This window comes from Pan paniscus, chromosome 16 (assembly GCF_029289425.2).
Source record: "Pan paniscus chromosome 16, NHGRI_mPanPan1-v2.0_pri, whole genome shotgun sequence".
NCBI lineage: Eukaryota > Metazoa > Chordata > Mammalia > Primates > Hominidae > Pan > Pan paniscus.
In genome coordinates, this window is record NC_073265.2 from 79,399,690 (window position 1) to 79,421,255 (window position 21,566).

General features: G+C 41.3%; 1 protein-coding gene across 2 annotated transcripts in view; it reads right to left on the reverse strand.

Moving 5' to 3' along the window:
• AP3S2 (adaptor related protein complex 3 subunit sigma 2) overlaps positions 1-21,566 on the reverse strand; it is a 57,631-nt gene that overhangs the window by 15,532 nt on the left and 20,533 nt on the right. For both annotated transcript variants that reach the window (XM_057299937.2, XM_008973892.5), the window contains one exon: positions 17,126-17,197. In XM_057299937.2, coding sequence (XP_057155920.1) covers positions 17,126-17,197 — 72 coding nt within the window. The remainder of the gene's footprint in view (positions 1-17,125; positions 17,198-21,566) is intronic.

Below are 21,566 nucleotides of genomic sequence, written 5' to 3' on the forward strand. Positions count from 1 at the left end.
TTGACTTCTAGCTAGGGAGACAAAACAATATGCATGAAAGAGACATTAAATCACCATTAAATCATTTTAACAGAAACCTTTAAAAGCGTATTACACACTCCCATGACTTCTAAAAAAGAATATTCTAAAAGTAATTGGGCTTTTTTGGGGGGGAGTGCTTTTTTTGCAGCTCATTGTTAATATCTAAGTAATGAATTGTATTTTTTTTTCTTTAGATGGAGTCTCACTCTGTCGCTCAGGCTGGAGTGCAGTGGCACGATCTAGGCTTACTGCAACCTCCACCTCCCAGGTCCAAGTGATTCTCTTGCCTCAGATTCCTGGGTAGCTGGAACTACAGGCGCCCACCACCACGCCCGGCTAATTTTTTGTATTTTTAGTAGAGACGGGGGTTTCACTATGTTAGCCAGGATGGTCTCGAGCTCCTGACCTAGTGATCTGCCTACCTTGGCCTCCCAAAGTGCTGGGATTACAGGCATGAGCCACTGCGCCCAGCCTATGAATTGTACTTTTTAAAAAAATATATTATACTTTAAGTTCTGGGGTACATGTGCAGAACATGCAGGTTTTTCCATAGCTATACACGTGCCATGGTGGTTTGTTGCCCCCATCAACTGGTCATCTACATTAGGTATTTCTCCTAATGCTACCCTTCTCCTAGCCCCCTACCCCCAAGAGGTGCTGTTGTGTGATGGTCCCCTCCCTGTGCCCATGTGTTCTCATTGTTCAACTGCCATTAATGAGTGAACACATGTCGTGTTTGGTTTTCTGTTCTTGTGTTAGTTTGCTGAGAATGGTGGTTTCCAGCTTTATCCATGTCCCTGCAAAGGACATGAACTCATCCTTTTTTTTATGGCTGCATAGTATTTCATGGTAAATTGTATTTTAATGCTAAGATTCCTTCAGGAACTCTCAGGCACATAGAGCTGTCTGGTCCTAAGCAGCTCTGAAGAAAGCAAGCCAAGAAAGCAACTTTGCTTTGTAAAGTTCTGTTTTTCCCTTTCACCTGCTCTTAGTGTCTTCTGAATCACTTTTATGAACTGTTTGATCTTCAGACTGGACATTTCCATGGTTTTCCCTAGATGTCTTCTTGTCATAAAATTCCACAAGACATTCAATCCCTAGCCATTGATTTCTTTCTCTCTTTCACTCACAGGATCATACATTGTTTCAGTGGGCAATGAATGAATCCAGTGGAGCCTTGTCTTACCCATCAGATGAAACGGCTGGCTGGTTTAGGGGCCACAGAGATTGAAAATTTGTTTTAAGCATTAGAATCATTCTAAGCACTCTACGATACACATGAGCACCGGCACATGAGAGCAGAGGCAAAGAAGAGCAGATTCAAATCTTCCATGTCACACTCATTCCAGACACATACTAATTAAGTAGAATTGAGGGCATATTCGTACTGTATTTAGAATTTTTCATTTCCTTTTTGTTTTTGGACAAATGGATAGAGTTGAACAAGTTAAATGTTTCAGTGAGCCCACTGTACCTACCACATAAAAGGCAGTGTGTTAGGTCAAGGCATTCACTGATTTTTTTCTTTTCTTTTTTTGAGACAGGGTCTTGCTCTGTCACTATCACTCAAGCTGCAGAGCAGAGGCGTGATCATGGCTCACTGCAGCCATGGCCTCCCAGGCTCAAGTGATCCCACCTCAGCCTCCAGAGTAGCTGGGACCACAGACTTGCATCACCACACCCAGCTAATTTTTGTATTTTTTGTAGAGACAGGGTTTCACCATGTTACCCAGGCTGATCTCAAACTCCTGGGCTCAAGCAATCCTTCTGTTTCAACCTCCCAGAGTGCTGGGATTACAGCACCTGGCCGATTTTTCACTAAAAGAACATAATCTCTAACAATGTCTATTTTCAAATATGCTTAACATCACAGATTGTTAAGAGCTGGAAGAAGGAAATGAAGATAAGATGTGGACCCTGTCCTTAAAGAGTTTAGAATCAAGTAAGAAAGATTAAACATGTACAGAATTAACTATAATAAAAGGAAGTCTGTGATAAATACCATGACCCAAGTACAAAGTGCTATGTTATTTCAGAGAAGGGTGGCCTTAAAACTAACTGGCAATTGGAGGAAAAGGCATCCAGGCAGAGGGAATGGCAAATTACCTAGCAACTCATTCATTATTCTTCATGCTCTACTAATTCATCTTCTTTTTTTTTTTTGAGACAGAGTCTTGCTCTGTCCCCCAGGCTGGAGTGCAGTGGTGCGATCTCAGCTCACTGCAACCTCCGCCTCCTGCATTCAAGCAATTCTCCTGCCTCAGCCTCCTGAGTAACTAGGATTACAGGCATGTGCCACCACGCCTGGCTAATTTTTCTATTTTTAGTAGAGATAGGGTTTCACTATGTTGGCCGGGCTGATCTTGAACTCCTGACCTTGTGATCTGCCCAACTCGGCCTCCCAAAGTGCTGGGATTACAGGCATGAGCCACCGCGCCCAACTCAACTTCTTTTTTAATTAATAAAAGGATCACTCACTCACTGGCTTCATATTTTATGCTCTTTGAATATATATAGTTGACTGCAGTAAAGTATACTCACTACATATTATTACTTCCTTTTTTAAAAAAACCAGTTCCTATTATGAGTCAGGGTTCTCCGTGAAATCCTTTTTTTTTTTTTAATGTTCTAGCAGGACTTTTTCTTTCTAACCCAGTGTTTCATCCTCCTTTGGCTACTACCTGTTTGCACTGCTGATCCCAAATGCCAAGCACAGTGCTAAGTACAGAAAAAGATCCAGACCTTGTCCTTTTGAATTTCATCCTTCCTTGGTTGCTTATCTGCTAAGAAAACATGACACAAACACATTTCCCCACATTTAGGATGTCAAAGCAGGCGGGAATACTACAGACAGCATTGCAGAGTGTAGAGGGAGCGGGTCCATAATCAGAGTCCAGGATCTGAATGTGGCTCTATCACTTACCAGCTGTGTGACCTTAGAGAAACTGAGGCTTCCTACCAATAAACCTCAGTTTCTTCATCTGTAAAATGGGGAGAACCAGAGTTCTTAGCTGCCAGGCTTATTCTAAAGATTAAAAAAGATGATGTAGGAAATAAATGAGACACTGTATATAAAGCACTTAGCTATCTATTACGTGCCTAGTTCTTAGTAAGTACTCGGATGTTGGTTAATTTGGTAGTTATAATCAAAGTCATCTTGACCAACCTCTTTCCCAGTGCAGGATTCTGTTCTTTGGCTCCTGCAACAGTATAGATCCTTCACTCTGGTGACAGATCCTTCGCCTCCATGAAGAGAGCTCACTACTGTTTCCAAGCTGCTCAGTGGGCTGTTGAGCAGCAACAACTGTCAGAGAGTTTTTAACTGTACTGAGCTACAACAAGCATCAAATAATTTCCACCCCCGATCCTACCTGTGTCTTCTGGAGCAACACAGAGTAAGTCCCTGCCCTCTACCCTGGGATTCTATCACTCTGCCTAAGGCAACCACATAGGCAGGCAGATAAGTGAAGCACAATTTGGCCATAAAACAAAAAAAGAAAAAAAGTCCAAATGCCACGCCTAGATCCCATAAAACTGTTTCTAAGGAGACCATCTCCATCCCCACAGTTCCTGCTCCTTCTAAATCACTGCCCATGGAACAGCCCTGTGCCCCAGTCCACCTGCTCACCCTTTACATGCTGGCTCAAAGACTTCCAAAGCTGTAACATCCCTAAACACAAGTTACAAAAATAGTTCAGTATCACTGGAGTGTAAAGTTCAAAGCAAGAGGTGAGGCTAGACAGGCAGGCTGGGCATGCTCATGGAGGTCTTTGTACATAAGAAGGGGCTGCAGCTTCACCCTTTTGGCAGTGGTCCCCAGCTTAAAAAAAAAAATCATGAAAATTCACTTAAATAACACACTTCCCTCAATCACTCAGTGTCATTGAACTATCATAAGGTTTTGAGGAAGGTGGTGGAGGGGAGTGAGGCATGTCCTTCTCCTTAAGAATCACTGCAGCTGGGGGTATACATCAGCAAGGGAGTTAGTAAAAAATACATTTTTAAATATATCATTAGGAAGGTGTGTAAAGGATAGTCTTAAGGCACAATATAGGAGGCAGAGAGACTAGTAGGAAAAAAGTAAAAATAAAGACAAATTCACCATTTATTGAACTAAGCAATTATTCACTAATTCCGATCCTCAAATAATTGAGTGGTGGATATTACTGTATTATATCAAATCTAAGACTTCACTGATTGTAAAACATACTATTTTATGTGCTACTAAAAAAGAAAAATGACATACCATTGATTATAAGAAAAATTTTGATTTGAGATGTTAAAATTATAAATGGTACCCAAAAAGTGAGTCTAAAGAATCAATGAAATGTGATATCATCCCTGTTTTACAACTGAAGAAAACTGAGGCACAAAGAGGTCTTTAAGAGGGTTGCATAAATTACACAGTTAGAATCTGGTAGAGTCAGAAGCCCACAAAGGCAATTCATGCAGAATCCCACTCGAGGAACACAGGGTTCCTAGTTCCTCCTGAGTGCACCCAGAGGTTATCTCCCAAGGGAGCAAAGGCAAAGTGAAAAGTGAGCCCACCCCGAAACTAGCCAGTATGCACAAGTCATAACCTTCAAAGGCAAGGTCTAATTAGAATTTGGTTTTTAAAAATGGGCCTTGGCTGGGTGCAGTGGCTCACGCCTGTAATCCTAGCACTTTGGGAGGCTGAGGAGGATGGATCACTCGAGGTCAGGAATTTGAGACCAGGTTGGCCAACATGGCGAAACCCTGTCTCTACTAAAAAATACAAAAATTAGGGCTGGGCGTGGTGGCTCACGCCTGTAATCCCAGCACTTTGGGAGGCCGAGGTGGACAGAGCATGAGGTCAGAAGTTCAAGACTAGCCTGGCCAAGATGGTGCAACCCCGTCTCTACTAAAAAAATACAAAAAATTAGCCAGGCATGGTGGTGCGCACCTGTAATCCCAGCTACTCGGAAGGCTGAGGCAGGAGAATTGCTTGATCCAGGAGGCAGAGATTGCAGTGAGCCAAGATCACACCACTGCACTCCAGCCTGGATGACAGAGTGAGACTCCATCTCAAAAAAAAAAAAAAAAAAAAAAAAAAAAAAAATTCACTGGGCGTGGTGGTGTGCACCTGTAGTCCCAGCTACTTAGGAGGCTGAGGCATGAGAATTGCTTAAACCCGGGAGGCAGAGGTTACAGTGAGCCAAGATCATGCCACTGCACTCCAGCCTGGGCAACAGAGTAAGACTCTGTCTAAAAAAAAAAAAAAAAGAAAAGAAAAAGAAACCCACAAAATTGGGACACATATCTATTTCACATCAACTAATCAACTCTGACTGTCCTGTATTGTTTGGATAACCAACAAAGTATTACATACTGACACTATTCCAAAGGCGTTTACAATCTACTAGAAACAATTAGAATTAAAAACATGAGAGCATGAGCAAGAAGACAAACAGTTTGGAGAACTACAATACCGAAGTTTAGAGAAAGCTTTATCAAAAGTAAAAACTGGGCTGGGGCTGGGCACGGTGGAGGAGAGACAGGGTTTCAACATGTTGGTCAGGCTGGTCTTGAACTCCTGACCTCAAGTGATCCATCCACCTCAGCCTCCCAAAGTGCTGGGATTACAGGTGTGAGCCACCGTGCCTAGCTTATGAGCTTCTTACAGGTAGAAAATTTGAGTTTTATATCTTTGTATCTCTATATTTAGCGCAGTGTCTTTTTCCTAATGAATGCTTAATAAATGATTGTTGTTTGGTAATCAGAGAAAAGACAAAAACACTCTCAGACATCAGTACTTCATCAAGGTCAGAGAGCCAAGGTAAAGACAAATGATTTGCAGAAAGCCTCTAAGGAGGGAGGCACTCGCCTCCCACATATAAAAACCATTTATTCTGTTAAGAAATTTTATTTTAAGTCATCTTAAATTCATTTGGGAAGTATAGAAGATATAAATGCCCAATAATCAGAGAAACTGAAAAGCTGCTATGTGGGATACCTTTCCTAAGATTCAACCATGTTTCCTTCTTATTAGAGCACTCTTCTATTTTTCTGTTACTAAAATTTCTAGCTTCCCTTCTACAAAGTGATAATAAAAATCAAACACCAACTTTTCCTCTAAGAAAATCCATGAAAAAACCATGGTCATCATTGGTAATATTCAACAAGTTCAGGTTCTCCTCCCTCTTGGGCACATAATAGGATCATTTCCCCATCCCTTGGGTGGGAGCATGTGACTGATTTTGATCACTGAAATGTGAGTGTACGAGGATGTGTCACTTCAAGAGCTGGAACACACACATGCCCAGGTAGAAGCATATGTTGAGGAGATTTCCATCAGCCTGGACCTCAGAGGAACTACAGTCAGCAGAGACACCACAATGGCCACATAGCACGAGTGAAAAAATAAACCTTGCTCTCATAAGCCATTGGGATTTTGGAGTAATGCATTACCTAGCCTACCTTGATTGATACAAAAATCAAGCCAGGAAAAGGGTTCTTAGTTAGGAATCAAGAGATTCTGCTTTGCTGGGTGTGGTGGCTCACACCTGCAATCCCAGCACTTTGGGAGGCTGAGACAGGCGGATCACCTGAGGTTGGGAGTTTGAGACCAGCCTGATCAACATAGAGAAACTCCATCTCTACTAAAAAAAAATACAAAACTAGCCGGGTGTGGTGGCGCACGCCTATAATCCCAGCTAGGCAGGAGGCTGATGCAGGAGAATTGCTTGAACCCAGGAGGTGGAGGTTGCAGTGAGCCGAGATCACGTCATTGCACTCCAACCTGGGCAACAAGAGCGAAACTCCATCTCAAAAAAAGAAAGAAAGAAAGAAAGAAACTCTGCTTCTTATCTTAGAGTAGGCCAATCCTCTTCTGCAATATAAGGAATAATAGCAAGAACAGTAAAATTGAATCTCAATTCCAGCCTTTCAGGGTGCCTATAAATCAGCAACCAAAGCAAAATACAATTTGTTTTATCTGCAACATATCCAAGTAATACCATGGGTAATAAGCTTTGTTTACTGACTACAACCTTGACAAACACTAGGTTTTACTGAAAACGGCTGCATATCAAATGAATATCTCTAAAGGTCAAATTGTGCTGTTTTGTGTACACTGTTATTCTACTAACCAGTAATAAGGAATGACTAACACACCAAACTTGAAGCAGCAGGTAATCAATGAGATTGTGCACTGAGGCAATCCAAAGTTCAAGTAAGGGAAGCGAGTGTGTATCTGGCAGCAGATATTAAGTATAGTCTGGAACAATCCTTGCTTTTGTTTTTTTCTTTTTTTTTTTCTTTTTTACTTAAAGAGATGGGGTCTCACTTATTGCTCAGGCTGTTCTCAAACTCCTGGGCTCAAGTGATCCTCTCGCCTCAGCCTCCCAAAGTGCTGGGGATTATCGTCGTGAGCCTCCACAACCAGCCCAAGTGTCCTTCCTTCCTTCCTTTCTTCCTTCCTTCCCTCTCTCCTTCTTTCCTTTCTCTTTCTTTCTTTCCTTCTTTCTTTCTTTTTCCCTCCTTCCTTCCTTTTTCTTTTCTTTCTTTCTTTCCTTTTTTCTTTCTTTCTTTTTCTTCCTTCATTTCCTTCCTTCCTTCTTTCCTTCCTTTCCTTCCTTCCTTTCCTTCCTTCCTTCCTTTTCTTTCTTTTTTTTTTTTTTTGAGATGGAGTCCTGCTCTGTCGCCCAGGCTGGTGTGCAGTGGCGCGACCTCGGCTCACTGCAACCTACACTTCCCAGGTTCAAGCAATTCTCCTGCCTCACGTCTCCCGTGTAGCTGGGATTAAAGGTGCACGCCACCACGCCTGGGTAATTTTTGTATTTTTAGTAGAGACGGAGTTTCACCACATTGGCCAGGCTGGTCTCGAACTCCTGACCTCAGGTGAGCCACCCGCCTTGACCTCCCAAAGTGCTAAGATTACAGGCTCGAGCCACCGCGCCCAGCCCTTCTTTCTTTTTTTTTCTAAACAAATTACAGGGATTTTAGAAATTTAAGAAATCATTATTGCTGATCTTTTTTTTTTTTTTTTTTTTTCTGAGATGGAGTCTCGCTCTGTCGCCCAGGCTGGAGTGCAGTGGCGCGATCTCGGCTCACTGCAAGCTCCGCCTCCAGGGTTCATGCCATTCTCCTGCCTCAGCCTCCAGAGTAGCTAGGACTACAGGCACCTGCCACCATGCCCAGCTAATTTTTTGTATTTTTTAGTAGAGACAGGGTTTCACCGTGTTAGCCAGGTTGGTCTCGATCTCCTGACCTCGTGATCTGTCCGCCTTGGCCATCCCAAAGTGCTGGGATTACAGGCATGAGCCATCATGACCAGCCGATCTCTGTCTTTATGTTACCCTGAGGGAATAAGATTTTGGTCTCTGAAAAAAATATTCTACAGCCAACACTAAGAATTGAAGATAACATACAGAAAGTACAGTAGTCCCCCCTTACCTGCCTAGAATATGTCCTAAGACCCCCAGTGGATGCGTTATTTTTTCCTATACACACATACCTAGGATAAAGTCTAATTTGTAAATTAGGCACAGTAAGAGATTAACAACGATAACTAATAATAAAAACAATTATGACAATATGCCAGCATCATTACTCTTGCACTTTGGGGCCATTATGAAGTAAAATAAAGGTTACCTGAACACAAGCACCGTGACACTGTGACAGTCAAGATGGCTACTAAGTAAGCAGTGGGCAGCTAGTGTACATAGCACGGATACAATGGATGAGGGGATGATTCCCATCCTGGAGCAGGACAGAGCAACATTTCATCATGCTGCTCAGAATGGCATGCAATTTAAAACGTATTGTTTATTTCTAGAATTTTCCATTTAATATTTTTGGACCATGGTTGACTGTGCATAACTGGAACTACAGAAAGTCAAACTGCAGATAAAACTGTCTATCTTAACCACGCTTTAACTCTGCCCTACAACTGGCCTTTCTGTATGTAAGATAATAAATTTCCTTATTACTTAAGCCAAAAAAAAAATTCTGCCACAAAATTCTTACCTATCAAGCATCAGTAAAGAAGGGCTTTATAGATGCAATGGAACACAAGGCTGGTCTCAGCTCTCTTCTTCTCTTAGGCACATCCAGATAGAGAAACAGAGGCAGCCAGGGATAGTCAGGTATGTTAACTCGCACCTTTTACAAGAACTAAAACTCAAACAGAATACCTTATTCTTCTAGACCAAATAGCTCCTCTTTCATCATCAAAAACACAAACTGTATGTCCCTCACTTGTCCCTCCATTCCTGGAGACCTGCAGTCAGGACATCTGCTTCAACGTCACAGGGTGTGGCAGGTATTAATGAGCTTTGTTATCACAAGCTCTGTTCACAGAAGGGACATCTGGCAAACAAAACCCAATATTACTGTTTATGATCCTTTCATCTTAGTGCTCACGAGTTAATTTTGAACTCTCAGCATTTTTCCATTTTAGCAGCCTATGCTTAGCAGAGATTTAAAATTCCATACTATGAGGTTTTCTTGGGTTCAGCACCATTCAGAAGCATATGTTTCAATTCTCTTGAGAGGGCCCACTGCAAATTGAAATCTATTTAAAAAAAAATAAAGCGCTGGATAAATTCCCTTGACATAGCCATTGAATTGTGACTCTGATGACCAAATCTTGAAAGCCCAATTGAATTCTAAATCCAGCTTTGCTATTAGATACTGGTAGATCAGAATGTTAGGTCACCCACACAGTTTTCTTTGAACAAAATTCAATTCACCATAATTAACACCAACACCCAGCTCAGTCATAATGTTGAGCTGTGTTTAGGGATTTCTGAAAGCAAAAGGGAACCAAGTACCCTAGGCTCTAAATGGCACAGCCAGGAGAGCTGATGGTTACCCCAGAGACTATGAAATCAGACCTTACTCCAGCCTCCAACAGTTTAAATCATGAGCAACCTTATGAGACTAGAGTCCTGGGAACTCTTTAGTGACAGTCACCTGAAGATTACCCCAGTCAGTAAAAGGTACCACACTAGATTCAGTGAGGAATACAAAGATAAGGCAGTCTAACCAAGCAGGGAAAACATAGAAAGGTACATAAATTAAGGTCACAGAAGGATAAAAATAATACTATACCTGGTTCAAAGAGATCACAATAGGCTAGACCATGAGGGCAAGCTTTAGGGTGGTAGGATTTGAGCTGCACTTGAATGACAGGCAGTATTTAGTACATGAAAAGACAATTCAGGCAGAGAGTTGAGGCAGGAACTACAAAATAAGTAGGAGTGGTCCACTGTGGCTAGAGCAGAAAGTGTCTGGCCAGTAGTTACGGAAGTAAAGCCAGGATAGGATGGGCACAAATTGTGGAGAGCCTTGAATGTGTCCGGCCAAGGAGTCAAGGCTAGTCTAAGAAGCACATTAGAAAAACTAATTTCAGTATGTGGGATCAACAAGAAGGAAGAGAGAATAAGGTTAGAAAACCTGCCAGAAACAATCAAGAGACATGACAATTAAAGACAATGTTTGACAACTGAGATTTAAAAAAAGATCTAAAGGACATTTCTGGGACAATTGGGAAACTTAAATAGGAACTATATATTGGAAAACAATATTTATTAATGTTAAATTTCCCAACTATGTTAATTGTGTTGTGCATCATTAGAGAATTACATACAATGTATTATATAAGAATATCCTTGCTCTTAGGAGATATTTATTGACATATTTAGGGATGAAAAGTTATGATGTCTGCAACTAATTCTCAAAATCGTTCAGGAAAAAAAGTATATATGTATATAGACATAAAAGCAAGTATGCCAAATGTTAATAGTTGGTGAATCTAAGAACAAGATATAAAGAAAGACATTACAGAAAAAAGCAACAGGTTTAGTGATTGACTGGATCTTGGGAGCGAGGAAGAGGGAGAAAAGGTTTTGAATGTAGATGACAGAGGATGGTAGTAACACTCCTGGAAAAGGGAAGCTGCAGGGAGAAATGGTTTTCAGAAGACATATGCTGAAGCTGGCTCTGGATACGTGGCAAGAAGAAATTTAGATGTGAGAATGACATTAGGGAGAAATGCCTTCAGGCTGTTGGAAATACAGGAATAGGACTCCAGCCATACATCAAGACTAGAATTACCCATTTGGGAATTACCTACATAGATAATAGTGTGAGCATGAAAATTTTTTTTTAAATACCCAAGTTTTGCTTCAAGACCTAGAACATGAAATATGGATGAGATTTATGCTAGAAATATGAGAGGGAGAAGAGAGAGGTGAGAGATGACTGACAACATAACTTCCTGATAGAGTGGGAAAAGAATAGGAAAAAAATCAGCAGGGTTCTATATGACAGAAAGAAAGGTGGAAAAAGATTAAGAGAGTGCTCCACTGAAGGGTTAACAGTATCAGATACCACAGAAACAATAAAAAAGGTGATGACTAGGAAACGGCCACAGGATTTGAAAATTGGGAAATCATCAGTGAATTTTGGGTAGGACTGAAAACCAGGCTATGGGACTCTAGAAAGAGAACAGAGAAAGTAGAATTAAAGACTGGGCGTAAATCACCCACGAATTCAAGTTCACCTTGCATGAGAACAATGGAAATGGAACTACAGTTAGTGGGGCAGTAGAGCCATGGGAAGGGCTGTATTCACTCCGAGACCAGGGCATTCTGTGTAGACACAGAAGAACAAACACTAAGGACACCTTAGAGACCAGTGCAAGAAGTGACATTATGGTGTGTGTCGGGGAGAGACAGAAAGAGAACTTGGCTCTAGAAATGGAATGAAATAAACCCTCCTTTAACACACAAAGAAAAGGAGAGAGAGGAGGTGAAAAAGAGAGAAGCAGTGATAAAAAGAGTATACAAAAACAACTTAGGAGGTTAAACAAGAAATCACAAGATTAGGAATAAACAACTTGGCAGAGCCGAGGAATTCAGTCATATCTGGTCTTTACACAGGCCTACTACTCCGGCCACATCTGCTTAAGGTGATGGGGCATCTATCCATGACTATCTAATGAAGATCTTAAAGACCTAGGAACTGATGAGAGTTTCCGAGCTCAAGGTGAAGAGATTCTTTAGTTAAAAAGAACAGAGTTCAAGGTGATGTTCCTATTGTCTTAGGACAAGGCTTTTGCCTATCTTAGTAAAAAGATCATTTTTTATGATCAACAGAAGAAGCTATACTTGAATTAGCAACTGCTCTCTATGAGGGCAAAGATAAGCTTGAAATCCTATGAAAAGGAAGCCACCTATTGGAAGCCTCAGACATTCTAAAGCTGAATAGGGTAGGATTCTGATTCCTTGCATCACTTGTTTTCAAAAATCTCAGGAGATATGAACAGTTATTTCCTAACACTGCATGAACAACAAAAATACATAGTTTCATAAACTGTAAAAAAAATTTGCAGTGGCAGCAAAATACTTTATGGAACTTATCTGAAGATAAGACATATGAGGAAGAACAACATTTTTATGGCCTTTTATTTCCTTCTAAAAGCCACATCCAATAAAATGGCTGGAACTGGAATTACTTTACTGCTTTAGCAGGCATCCTTACAGATGTTTACAAAGCAGTATTAGAATGATGATGCAAAAAAATCATGATTACCTCAGGAACTGGAAAAAAAGCTTTTGATAAATGTTAACATCCTTTTATGATTAAAAATCCTTAGTAGGAAGAGAAAGGAAGAAACATCCTTAACCTGACAATCTTTACCAAAAAAACCTATAGCAAATACTCTACTTCATGGTGACAGGATGAAAGCTTCCATTTGAAACCAGGAATCAGAGCAGATGCCCACTGTCACTACTTCTATTCAATACAACTTCTACCAACACATTTTTTTTTTGAGACGGAGTCTCGCTTTGTCACCCAGGTTGGAGGGCAGTGGTGTGATCTCGGCTGCCGGGTTCAAGTGATTCTCCTGCCTCAGCCTCTCAAGTAGCTGGGACTACAGGCACACCACCACGCCCAGCTAATTTTTGTATTTTTAGTAGAGACAAGGTTTCACCATGTTGTCCAGGCTGTTCTCAAACTCCTGACCTAAGTTGACCCACTCGCCTCAGCCTCCCAAAGTGCTGGGATTATAGGCATTAGCCACTGTGCCCGGTCCTTACAAATACGTTTTTAAATCACAGGCAGACAACCTCACAGAAGAAAGAACAAAGGCCTTGAATAAACATTTCACTAGAGAGGACCTCCTAATAGCCAATAAACAAGAAAAGATGCTCATCTTCATGAGAAATGCAATTGGAATGACAATGAAATGCCAGTACATACCTACTAGCTGGATAAAAATTAAGTTCTATATCCGTCAGTCAGGACAGGCTTGGTTAAGTCACAGTAACAATTTTAACATTTCATGGCTTAAAGTAACAAGTTTATTTCTCTCATACTATGCACACATCCACTGTGCGTCCACTGGGGGGCACTGCTCTACCTCATCCTCAGTTAAGGACCCAGGCCCTGGGAGGCTGTGTGTCCATGCTTCCACAAATGGAATATATATATATATTCCATTATTATATATATTAGCACTGGCTCCTAAGTTTTGCCTAGAAGTGACACATGGCACTTCCACTCACACTTCATTAGCTAAAGCAAGTCACATGGCTACACCTAACTTCAGGAAGGCATATTAGTATAATTTTACCATGTTTCTCGAAGGGGAAAGAACTGTAAATATTTAGTTGACAGTTCTAATGATTACCACACTGAGAATATAAACCTTTGGTGAGCATACAGAGCACTGGGAACACTCACCCCCCATTGGTAGAAGTATAAATGGATACAATCACTCTGGCATTATCTAACAAAGTGGCAGATACTATGGCCTACAGTCCAGAGGCCTTGAGCCTCAGACTTCTTTTGCCAGTGCTGCAGGCCTGCTGGTGCTTTTGTGCTTCCTTCTAGAGGCCTGTTTCTTCCTTCTAGAGGCCTCACCTATGACCCAGGAATTGCACTGTTAAGAGAAATAGATGTTTCAAGAAAATGTACAAAAATGTACAGTAGCATCCATTTTCAAGAATATTCATGACAACATATTTCATAAAAGCTCCAAACTCAAAACAATCTAATTCCATCAGTCATAGAATGGATAAATTCATATAATGAAATCCTATGCAGCAATGAAATTAAACTTCCTAAGGCTACATGTAACAAAATGGGTGATTCTTACAAATAACACGGAGCAAAGAAGGTAAAACACAAAACAACAAATGTTGACTTTCAAAGTCACCTTGGAGGCTGGGCGCGGTGGCTCACTCACGCCTGTAATTCCAGCACTTTGGGAGACTGAGGTGGGTGGATCACCTGAGGTCAGGAGTTGGAGACCAGCCTGACAGATATGGTGAAACCCTGTCTCTACTAAAAATACAAAAATTAGCCGGGCATGGTGGCAGGCACCTGTAGTCCCAGCTACTCCGGAGGCTGAGACAGGAGAATCACTTGAACACGGGAAGCAGAGGTTGCAGTGAGCCGAGATCACACAACTGCACTCCAGCCTGGGCAACAGAGCGAGACTCCGTCTCAAAAAAAAAAAAAAAAAAAAAAAAAAAGTCACCATGGAGGTATACTCCACGTTGCCTAGACAATGAACTAGCTTAGACTAGGGGGTTGGGAGGCTACCCCTTCTCCCAGTGAGAGGGGCTGCACCCAAGCACAACTTCCCACAGCACCTACAGCTGTCTTCTCCAGGTGTGTATTATCCCACAGGTCCCTAAGTTTCCAGGTGTTGGGCAGCTGGCATTCCCAGACAACTTCCTTTTTTTTTTTTTTTGAAATGGAGTTTTGCTCTTGTTGCCCAGGCTGAAGTGCAATGGCATGATCTCAGCTCCCTGCAACCTCTGCCTCCTGGGTTCAAGTGATTCTCCTGTCTCAGCCTCCCGAGTAGCTGGAATTATAGGCATGCACCACCAAGCCCGGCTAATTTTGCATTTTTAGTAGAGACGGGGTTTCTCCATGTTGGTCAGGCTGGTCTCGAACTCCCGACCTCAGGCCTCCCAAAGTGCTGGGATTACAGGCGTTAGCCACCGCACCCGGCCCCCAGACAACATCTATAAGCAGCTGGCACACAAATACAGATTTCGTGGTGTCTAAGCATTCTGCCTATCTCTCCACTAGCAAAGCTACTCTCATAGGTGCCTGATAAAAAAGACAGCATTGGAGGAGGTGGGTGATGGGAGTCATTCCAGCAGAGACACCTCAATACACCTCTCCATGGGCTCTTCTCTTGCTTTGAAAACTCCCCCTTTCCTAGTAAAATCTATCCTTGAATCCCTGAATCTATACCTGAGATGTTAAGAAATTCATTTGCAGCCTGGTGAGCAACAGGTGGCATCTTCAAAGAACCCACTTTGCACACCAGGTGGTAACTTCGAAAGTAACACCTTGTATTGAACAATTTGGTTGTTTTTTTTTTTTTTGAGACACAGTCTCGCTCTGTTGCCCAGGCTGGAGAGCAGTGGCGCGATCTCGGCTCACTGCAACCTCCGCCTCCCGGGTTCAAGCGATTCTCCTGAATAGCTGGGATTACAAGCGTGCACCATCACGCCTGGCTAATTTTTGTACTTTTAGTAGAGACAAGGTTTTGCCATGTTGGCCAGGCTGGTCTTAAACTCCTGACCTGAAGTGATCTGCCCACCTCAGCCTCCCAAAGTGCTGGGATTACAGGTGTGAGCCACGACGCCCGGCCTGTATTTAACAATATTATTTTAAAATCATAACAATAAGGCCTATAGAAGGCACCTCTCCATTCCCCCTATATTTTCAAGTCTCTTTAATACTTGAAAGGGACTCTAGTCCCTCTAGTACAAAAGGGAACTAGATTTGAGCTATGGCTCTCCTTGACAGAAGTTGCAAAATAGCAGATCTTTAACATATGAAAAGTACAAAACAACTCTAAGTGCTTGCAAAGAAAGGGTGCTAAGAGATCGCTGAAGTTTCCAAAAAGTATACAACCCTTTCATATGAAAGGGAGGGTGACTCAAAAGCATCAGTAAATACTGGAAGCCCCGTGAGGTTGTCAGGGAGTCCAAAGTTAAGTATCTAAAGAAGGAAAAGGGTTCCATGATGTTCCTGCACTAGGATGCTGATAGAGTCACAGAGCCATGTCAGATGGTGAGAGACAAAACTTTACTCCATTCTAATGTCATCCAAACTCAAGAATGCATTCACTACACTAGCCTGGAAAGTGGGGATCTGCCAACCTCAACAGAGTCAACTAAGACTGAAGACCCTATTGAAAAACAACAAGAAAGTCCTTTAGACAGCAATGCTAGTAACGATGGATCTAAAAACTCCTACATCATCATGATGAAAAGGTTAATAAAGGATCATGGCTTAGCAATGAGCAGCAGTCTCCTAAAAAATCATCTCTCTCCAAGGGCCAGGGATCATAATGACAACAATCAGTTGAAGAAAAACCAGGACCAAGCAAACCAAAGACGCACCAGTAAACTGCACAGGGGACAGCATGTGGTAAGTTGAATAAAATAAACATGGCAATTCCTATTCCCTTGCTGGCTATCGCCCAAGTTTAATTTGGCATATGAGGACATAGGCCATGTCACAGTTATCCTAGCAAAACAAATCTGAGAACACCTACTTGGGGCCATTTTAATTCTGCCTCTGATAGTCTGCCTTCCTACAGAATATCACCTGACCTTGAATTACATTACAGATCTCTTAGTCACTATATTACTCTTTAGGAAAGATATAAATTTTACTATCTAAGTCAAAGCCCCTGCGTCATGATTATTCCAAAGTTTCATTGTCACTGGCCTATGACTAGGAAACTAATTTTATAATCAACATAAAACTATTTATCTCACCTTTGGCCAAGTAGCCAGTGACATCATTCTCCTATATCAAGAAATCAGTCTGTGAACAGATGAACCACGATATAGGCCTAGTAATAATCTTATGCACGTTAAAACTGTTAGTAGATCTTAGCAAAAACAAAACAAAACCCAAACTATTAAATCTATTAAATAAAACAGGTTCTAGGACTATCTTAAGAGTAAAAAAAAAAAAAAAAAAAAAAAGAGTAAAAAAAAACAAGAAACAATATGAAGATGTAGAGGTGGCTAGAGATGCCCAAGGCTCTTGGTTTTCTAGTAACCCTAGTTTGGAAGAGAATTGCAAGAGAATATACCTTATCCATATGGAAGATCAAATCCAATTCACACACATTTTCGAAACACTTATCCAGAGTTTCCACAAAAACCTAGAAAACAAGGAGAAATAGGTAAAGAAGAGAAATAGGAACACATTCACAGCTTTATCAATGTCACATCTGAAAGTAAAAGGGGCTGTCACAATACTATTTACTTTATGATAAATCTCAAAAAAAATAAAACACCTACCTTTTGTCTCCAGCATTAGCTGATCACCCTACTTATCTCGATTTAGCGGGAATAATCTAGGACAGGAAAACCTTGTTTTCAGCATAGCAACACAACCAGCAGACACATGTGGCTCTTGCCCCCTTTATAAGATGCTAATTTATGGTAGGGCATGGTGGCTCATACTTACAATCTCAGCACTTTGAGAGCCCAAGGCAGGAGGATCACTTGAGGCCAAGAGCTCAAGACCAGCCTGGCTAACAAGACGAAAACCCATCTCTACTAAAAATACAAAAATTATCTGGGTGTGGTGACATGAGTCTGTTATAGTCCCAGCTACTTGGGAGGCTGAGGCACGAGAATAGCTTGAATGAGAATCGTTTGAGGTGGAGGTTGCCGTAAGCAGAGATCGCACCACTGCACTCCAGCCTGAGTGACAGAGTGAGAGTCTCTCAAAAAAAAAAAAAGAAAAAAGAAAAAAAATTACATAAAAGAATAACAAATTTAAAAAACCAACTACTTACAATACTATGTCCTCAATGAATACATGTACAAAAAATTTTTCATTATTACAGGGTTAACATAGCTGTGTTTTAATTTCAGCCAACATTAACTTCAAAACATCTTCCCTTTTCAATTTTTTTGGTCAGTTATTTAGCCTACAAAACACCTTCCTATGAATAAATTTAATTGACGTGTTTACAACTTAAAATTTTTTTTTAAAAGTCCTGAGCTTACTTCTCTATAGAACCTTTTAACTTTTAATAAAACATAACAGAAAAGTGTACAAATGACAAGGGCACAGTTTAATGAATTTTCAGAATGAACACACCATGTAACTACAACCTAGGTATCTATCTATAACTGTTGAATTTCTCTCAGACAATGACCTCATTTAAACAATCTCATTGTCAGCAGTGTCATGAATTGTTCGGCACTGCATGAAAATGGGTCTTACTTGAGGCCAGCAAGTGACGGAGACCAGGCACACCGTTCCACTGTAGCACAAGATGGGTGCTCATAGGCAAACCACCCTGCAGCGGCTGCTGGGGAGACAGACCCACTTGCCATGAGGAACCAATGCACACTATTGGAGCAGATCCTGCTCTGTCTCTTCTCTATGTAAGTAAAGCTTTATCCAGTGTTTGCACTTTTTCCTTGCCGACTCTGATACCAAGATGCAATGGGCAAGAGCATTTAGATTCCTTTCTTGAGACTGGTAACCAGTGCACTGTATTTTGCCAGATACCAACCATTTTGGAAAACTATTTGACATTATGTATGCATGCTCTATGATCTAGGAATTCTACTCCCAGATAACATATCTAACAGATATATACATGTATGCCAAAAACCACATACAATAATTTCGTATTAGTGCTATTCATAAATCTTTACATTTTTAACAGTGCCAGAATATTTCACTATAAGGACACATAGTTAAATGGGTCTATTTCTCAATCACTATGCTGGGTACTTGGTAAGCCCTTATAATCCTGCAGTTCAAGTCCTTCAGTTCTGGGAAATTTTATCGAATTATTTTGTTGAGAATTCCCTCCTTTCCACATTCCTAATCAATCTTTTTGGAGCTGCTTATATTCAAGTATTGGACCTCTGTCTGTCTTCTTCTTTTTTTTTTTTTTGAGACAGACTCTCGCTCTGTCGTCCACACTGGAGTGCAGTGCCACGATCTTGGCTCACTGCAGCCTCTGCCTCCTGGGTTCAAGCAATTCTCCTGCCTCAGCCTCCTGAGTAGCTGGGATTACAGGCATGCACCACCACGCCTGGCTAATTTTTGTATTTTTAGTAGAGACAAGGTTTCACCATGTTGGCCAGGCTGATCTCCAACTCCTGACCTCAAGTGATCCCCCTGTCTCGGCCTACCAAAGTGCTGGGGTTACAGACGTGAGCCACTGTGCCCGGCCTCTGTCTTATTTTCTCATCTTTTCTCTCCCATTTTCCATCTCTGCCCATTCTGAGACAATTGATTAACTTGATTTTCTAATACTTCAATTGAAGTGGGTTTTTGTTTGTTTCCATTTCCTCTCATTTTTTATTTCTAAGAGACCATTTTGTTCATTTTGTGTGAGCAACAAGGCTGTGAGTGTTTTTGTTTAGCACCCATTTAGCAATAAGACATAAATGGGTCTTATTTTATTTCTAATTAATAAATGGGTCTTATTATTATTTAAAATAAATGTCTTATTTCTCTGTGGCTTTTTTTTTTTTTTTTTTTTTTTTGAGACAAGGTCTCACTCTGTCACCCAGGCTGGAGTGCTGTGGTGTGATCTCAGAACACTGCAGCCTCAGCCTCCCGGGTGCAGGTGATTCTCCTGCCTCAGCCTCCTGAGCAGCTGGGACTACAGGTATGTGCCACCATGCCTGGCTAAAATACTTCGTATTTTTAGTAGAGATAGGGTTTCACCATGTTGGCCAGGCTTTCTCTGTAGCTTAAGAATAGGGTTTTGGGTTTGTTTTTTTTTTAAACTGTTTTCCTTTCTTTATATGGTGTCCATTTTTAAGTTGCTTTTTATTGTTTGTTCATTTTATCTCCTTCTTCTATGTTAGAGGTTTTCCGCAGATGTCTGATAATCCTTTGTTTTTCATTTGTTACAAGAATAAAAGGCTGATTGAAAGCTCTACAATCATGGATATTTCTTGCCCACCTCCATGGCTATTTGCTTCCCTAGCGAAATCTGTCTCACGTGTCCATGTGAAGAGACCACCAAACAGGCTTTGTGTGAGCAACAAGGCTGTTTATTTCACCTGGGTGCAGTCTTTCTAGGTATCAAAATTCATTGTAAAGCTTTGTTAACTAAAATAGTATAATACTAAGGCTGGGTGAGGTGGCTTATGCCTATAATCCCAACACTTTGGGCAGCCAAGACAGGAAGATCCCTTGAGCCCAGGAGTTTGAGACCAGCCTGGGCAACATAGCAAAACATCGTCTCTACAAAAAAATTAAAATAAAAAAATTAGCCAGGCATAGTGGCACACACCTGTAGTCCCAGCTACTTGGAAGGTTGAGGTGGGAGGATTGCTTGAGCCCAGGAATTCAAGGTTGCAGTGAATTATCATTGCACCACTGCATTCCAGCCTGAGTGACATAGCAAGACCCTGTCTCTAAATAAATTTTAAAAATAAAATAAAAGTATAATTCTAAGATGGGAATATAGATCAGTGGGGCAGAATATAAATTACTGAAACATACATGTTTATAAAATGCAATTTTTAAAATAAGAGTCGTATTTTAAGTTGGTGGGGAAAAGACAAGCTAACTGATAATGTTGGAACAGTTATCCTTTGGGGGAAAAATAAAGTTACATATTTCAATGCAGACATAAAAATATCTAACAGATATTAATGAGCTAAATGTAAAAAAATAAATTAAAAAAGCAACGGCAGATCCCCTGGGTGCCATCCAGGCCCCCGGAAGGAGGTATTCAGTCTGTGGCAAAGCTTTGAGGTGGCTGGTACTGCTAAAAGCGGCACGTGGAGGTGCCCCCTAGCGGCCTGAGCTATGAACTGCGGCAGCCAGAGCACATGCGAGGAGAGCCAGACCACAGTTTGCAGCAGCACCGTCCCAAAAAGCTGTTTTCATTAAAGATGTTTCATGAAACTAAGACTGGGTTCTCAAGATAGGGTAGTTATCCAGGACAAGATGGACTAGCCCCAGAAAAAGACATCCCCAGATAGTGGGGGGAAAAAGAACTGTCACATGCATCTGTTTTTCTTACTCAAAATATTATTCAAGATCACAATCAAGGTCAAGAGAAAGAAAACAAGAAAGAAAACGAAGGACGAAAACACAAAGCGCATGCTGATGGGCAAAGAGGCTGAACTGAAGACACTGCAGACTCAGGTAGGAAAATAATAAGCCTATTTCAAGATGAGGCAAGAAGACAGGAATCCTACAACAAATCCTCTAAGAAATACACTTCTGAGGAGCATAATGACAAAGAACATTATTCTGATAAAGGAAGAGAGGGACTAAATTCATCTGAAAATGGGCTGGGCGCAGTGACTCACGTCTGTAGTCTCAGTACTTCGGGAGGCCAAGGTGGGCAAATTGCTTGGGCTCACAAGTTTGAGACCAGCTTGAGCAACATGGCAAAGCCCTGTCTCTACAAAAAACACAAAAGTTAGCCAGGCGTGGTGGTGTGTGCCTGTGATTCCAGCTACTCGGGAGGCTGTGGTGAGAAGCTTGAGCCGGGGAGACAGAGGTTACAGTGAGCTGTGATTGTGCCACTG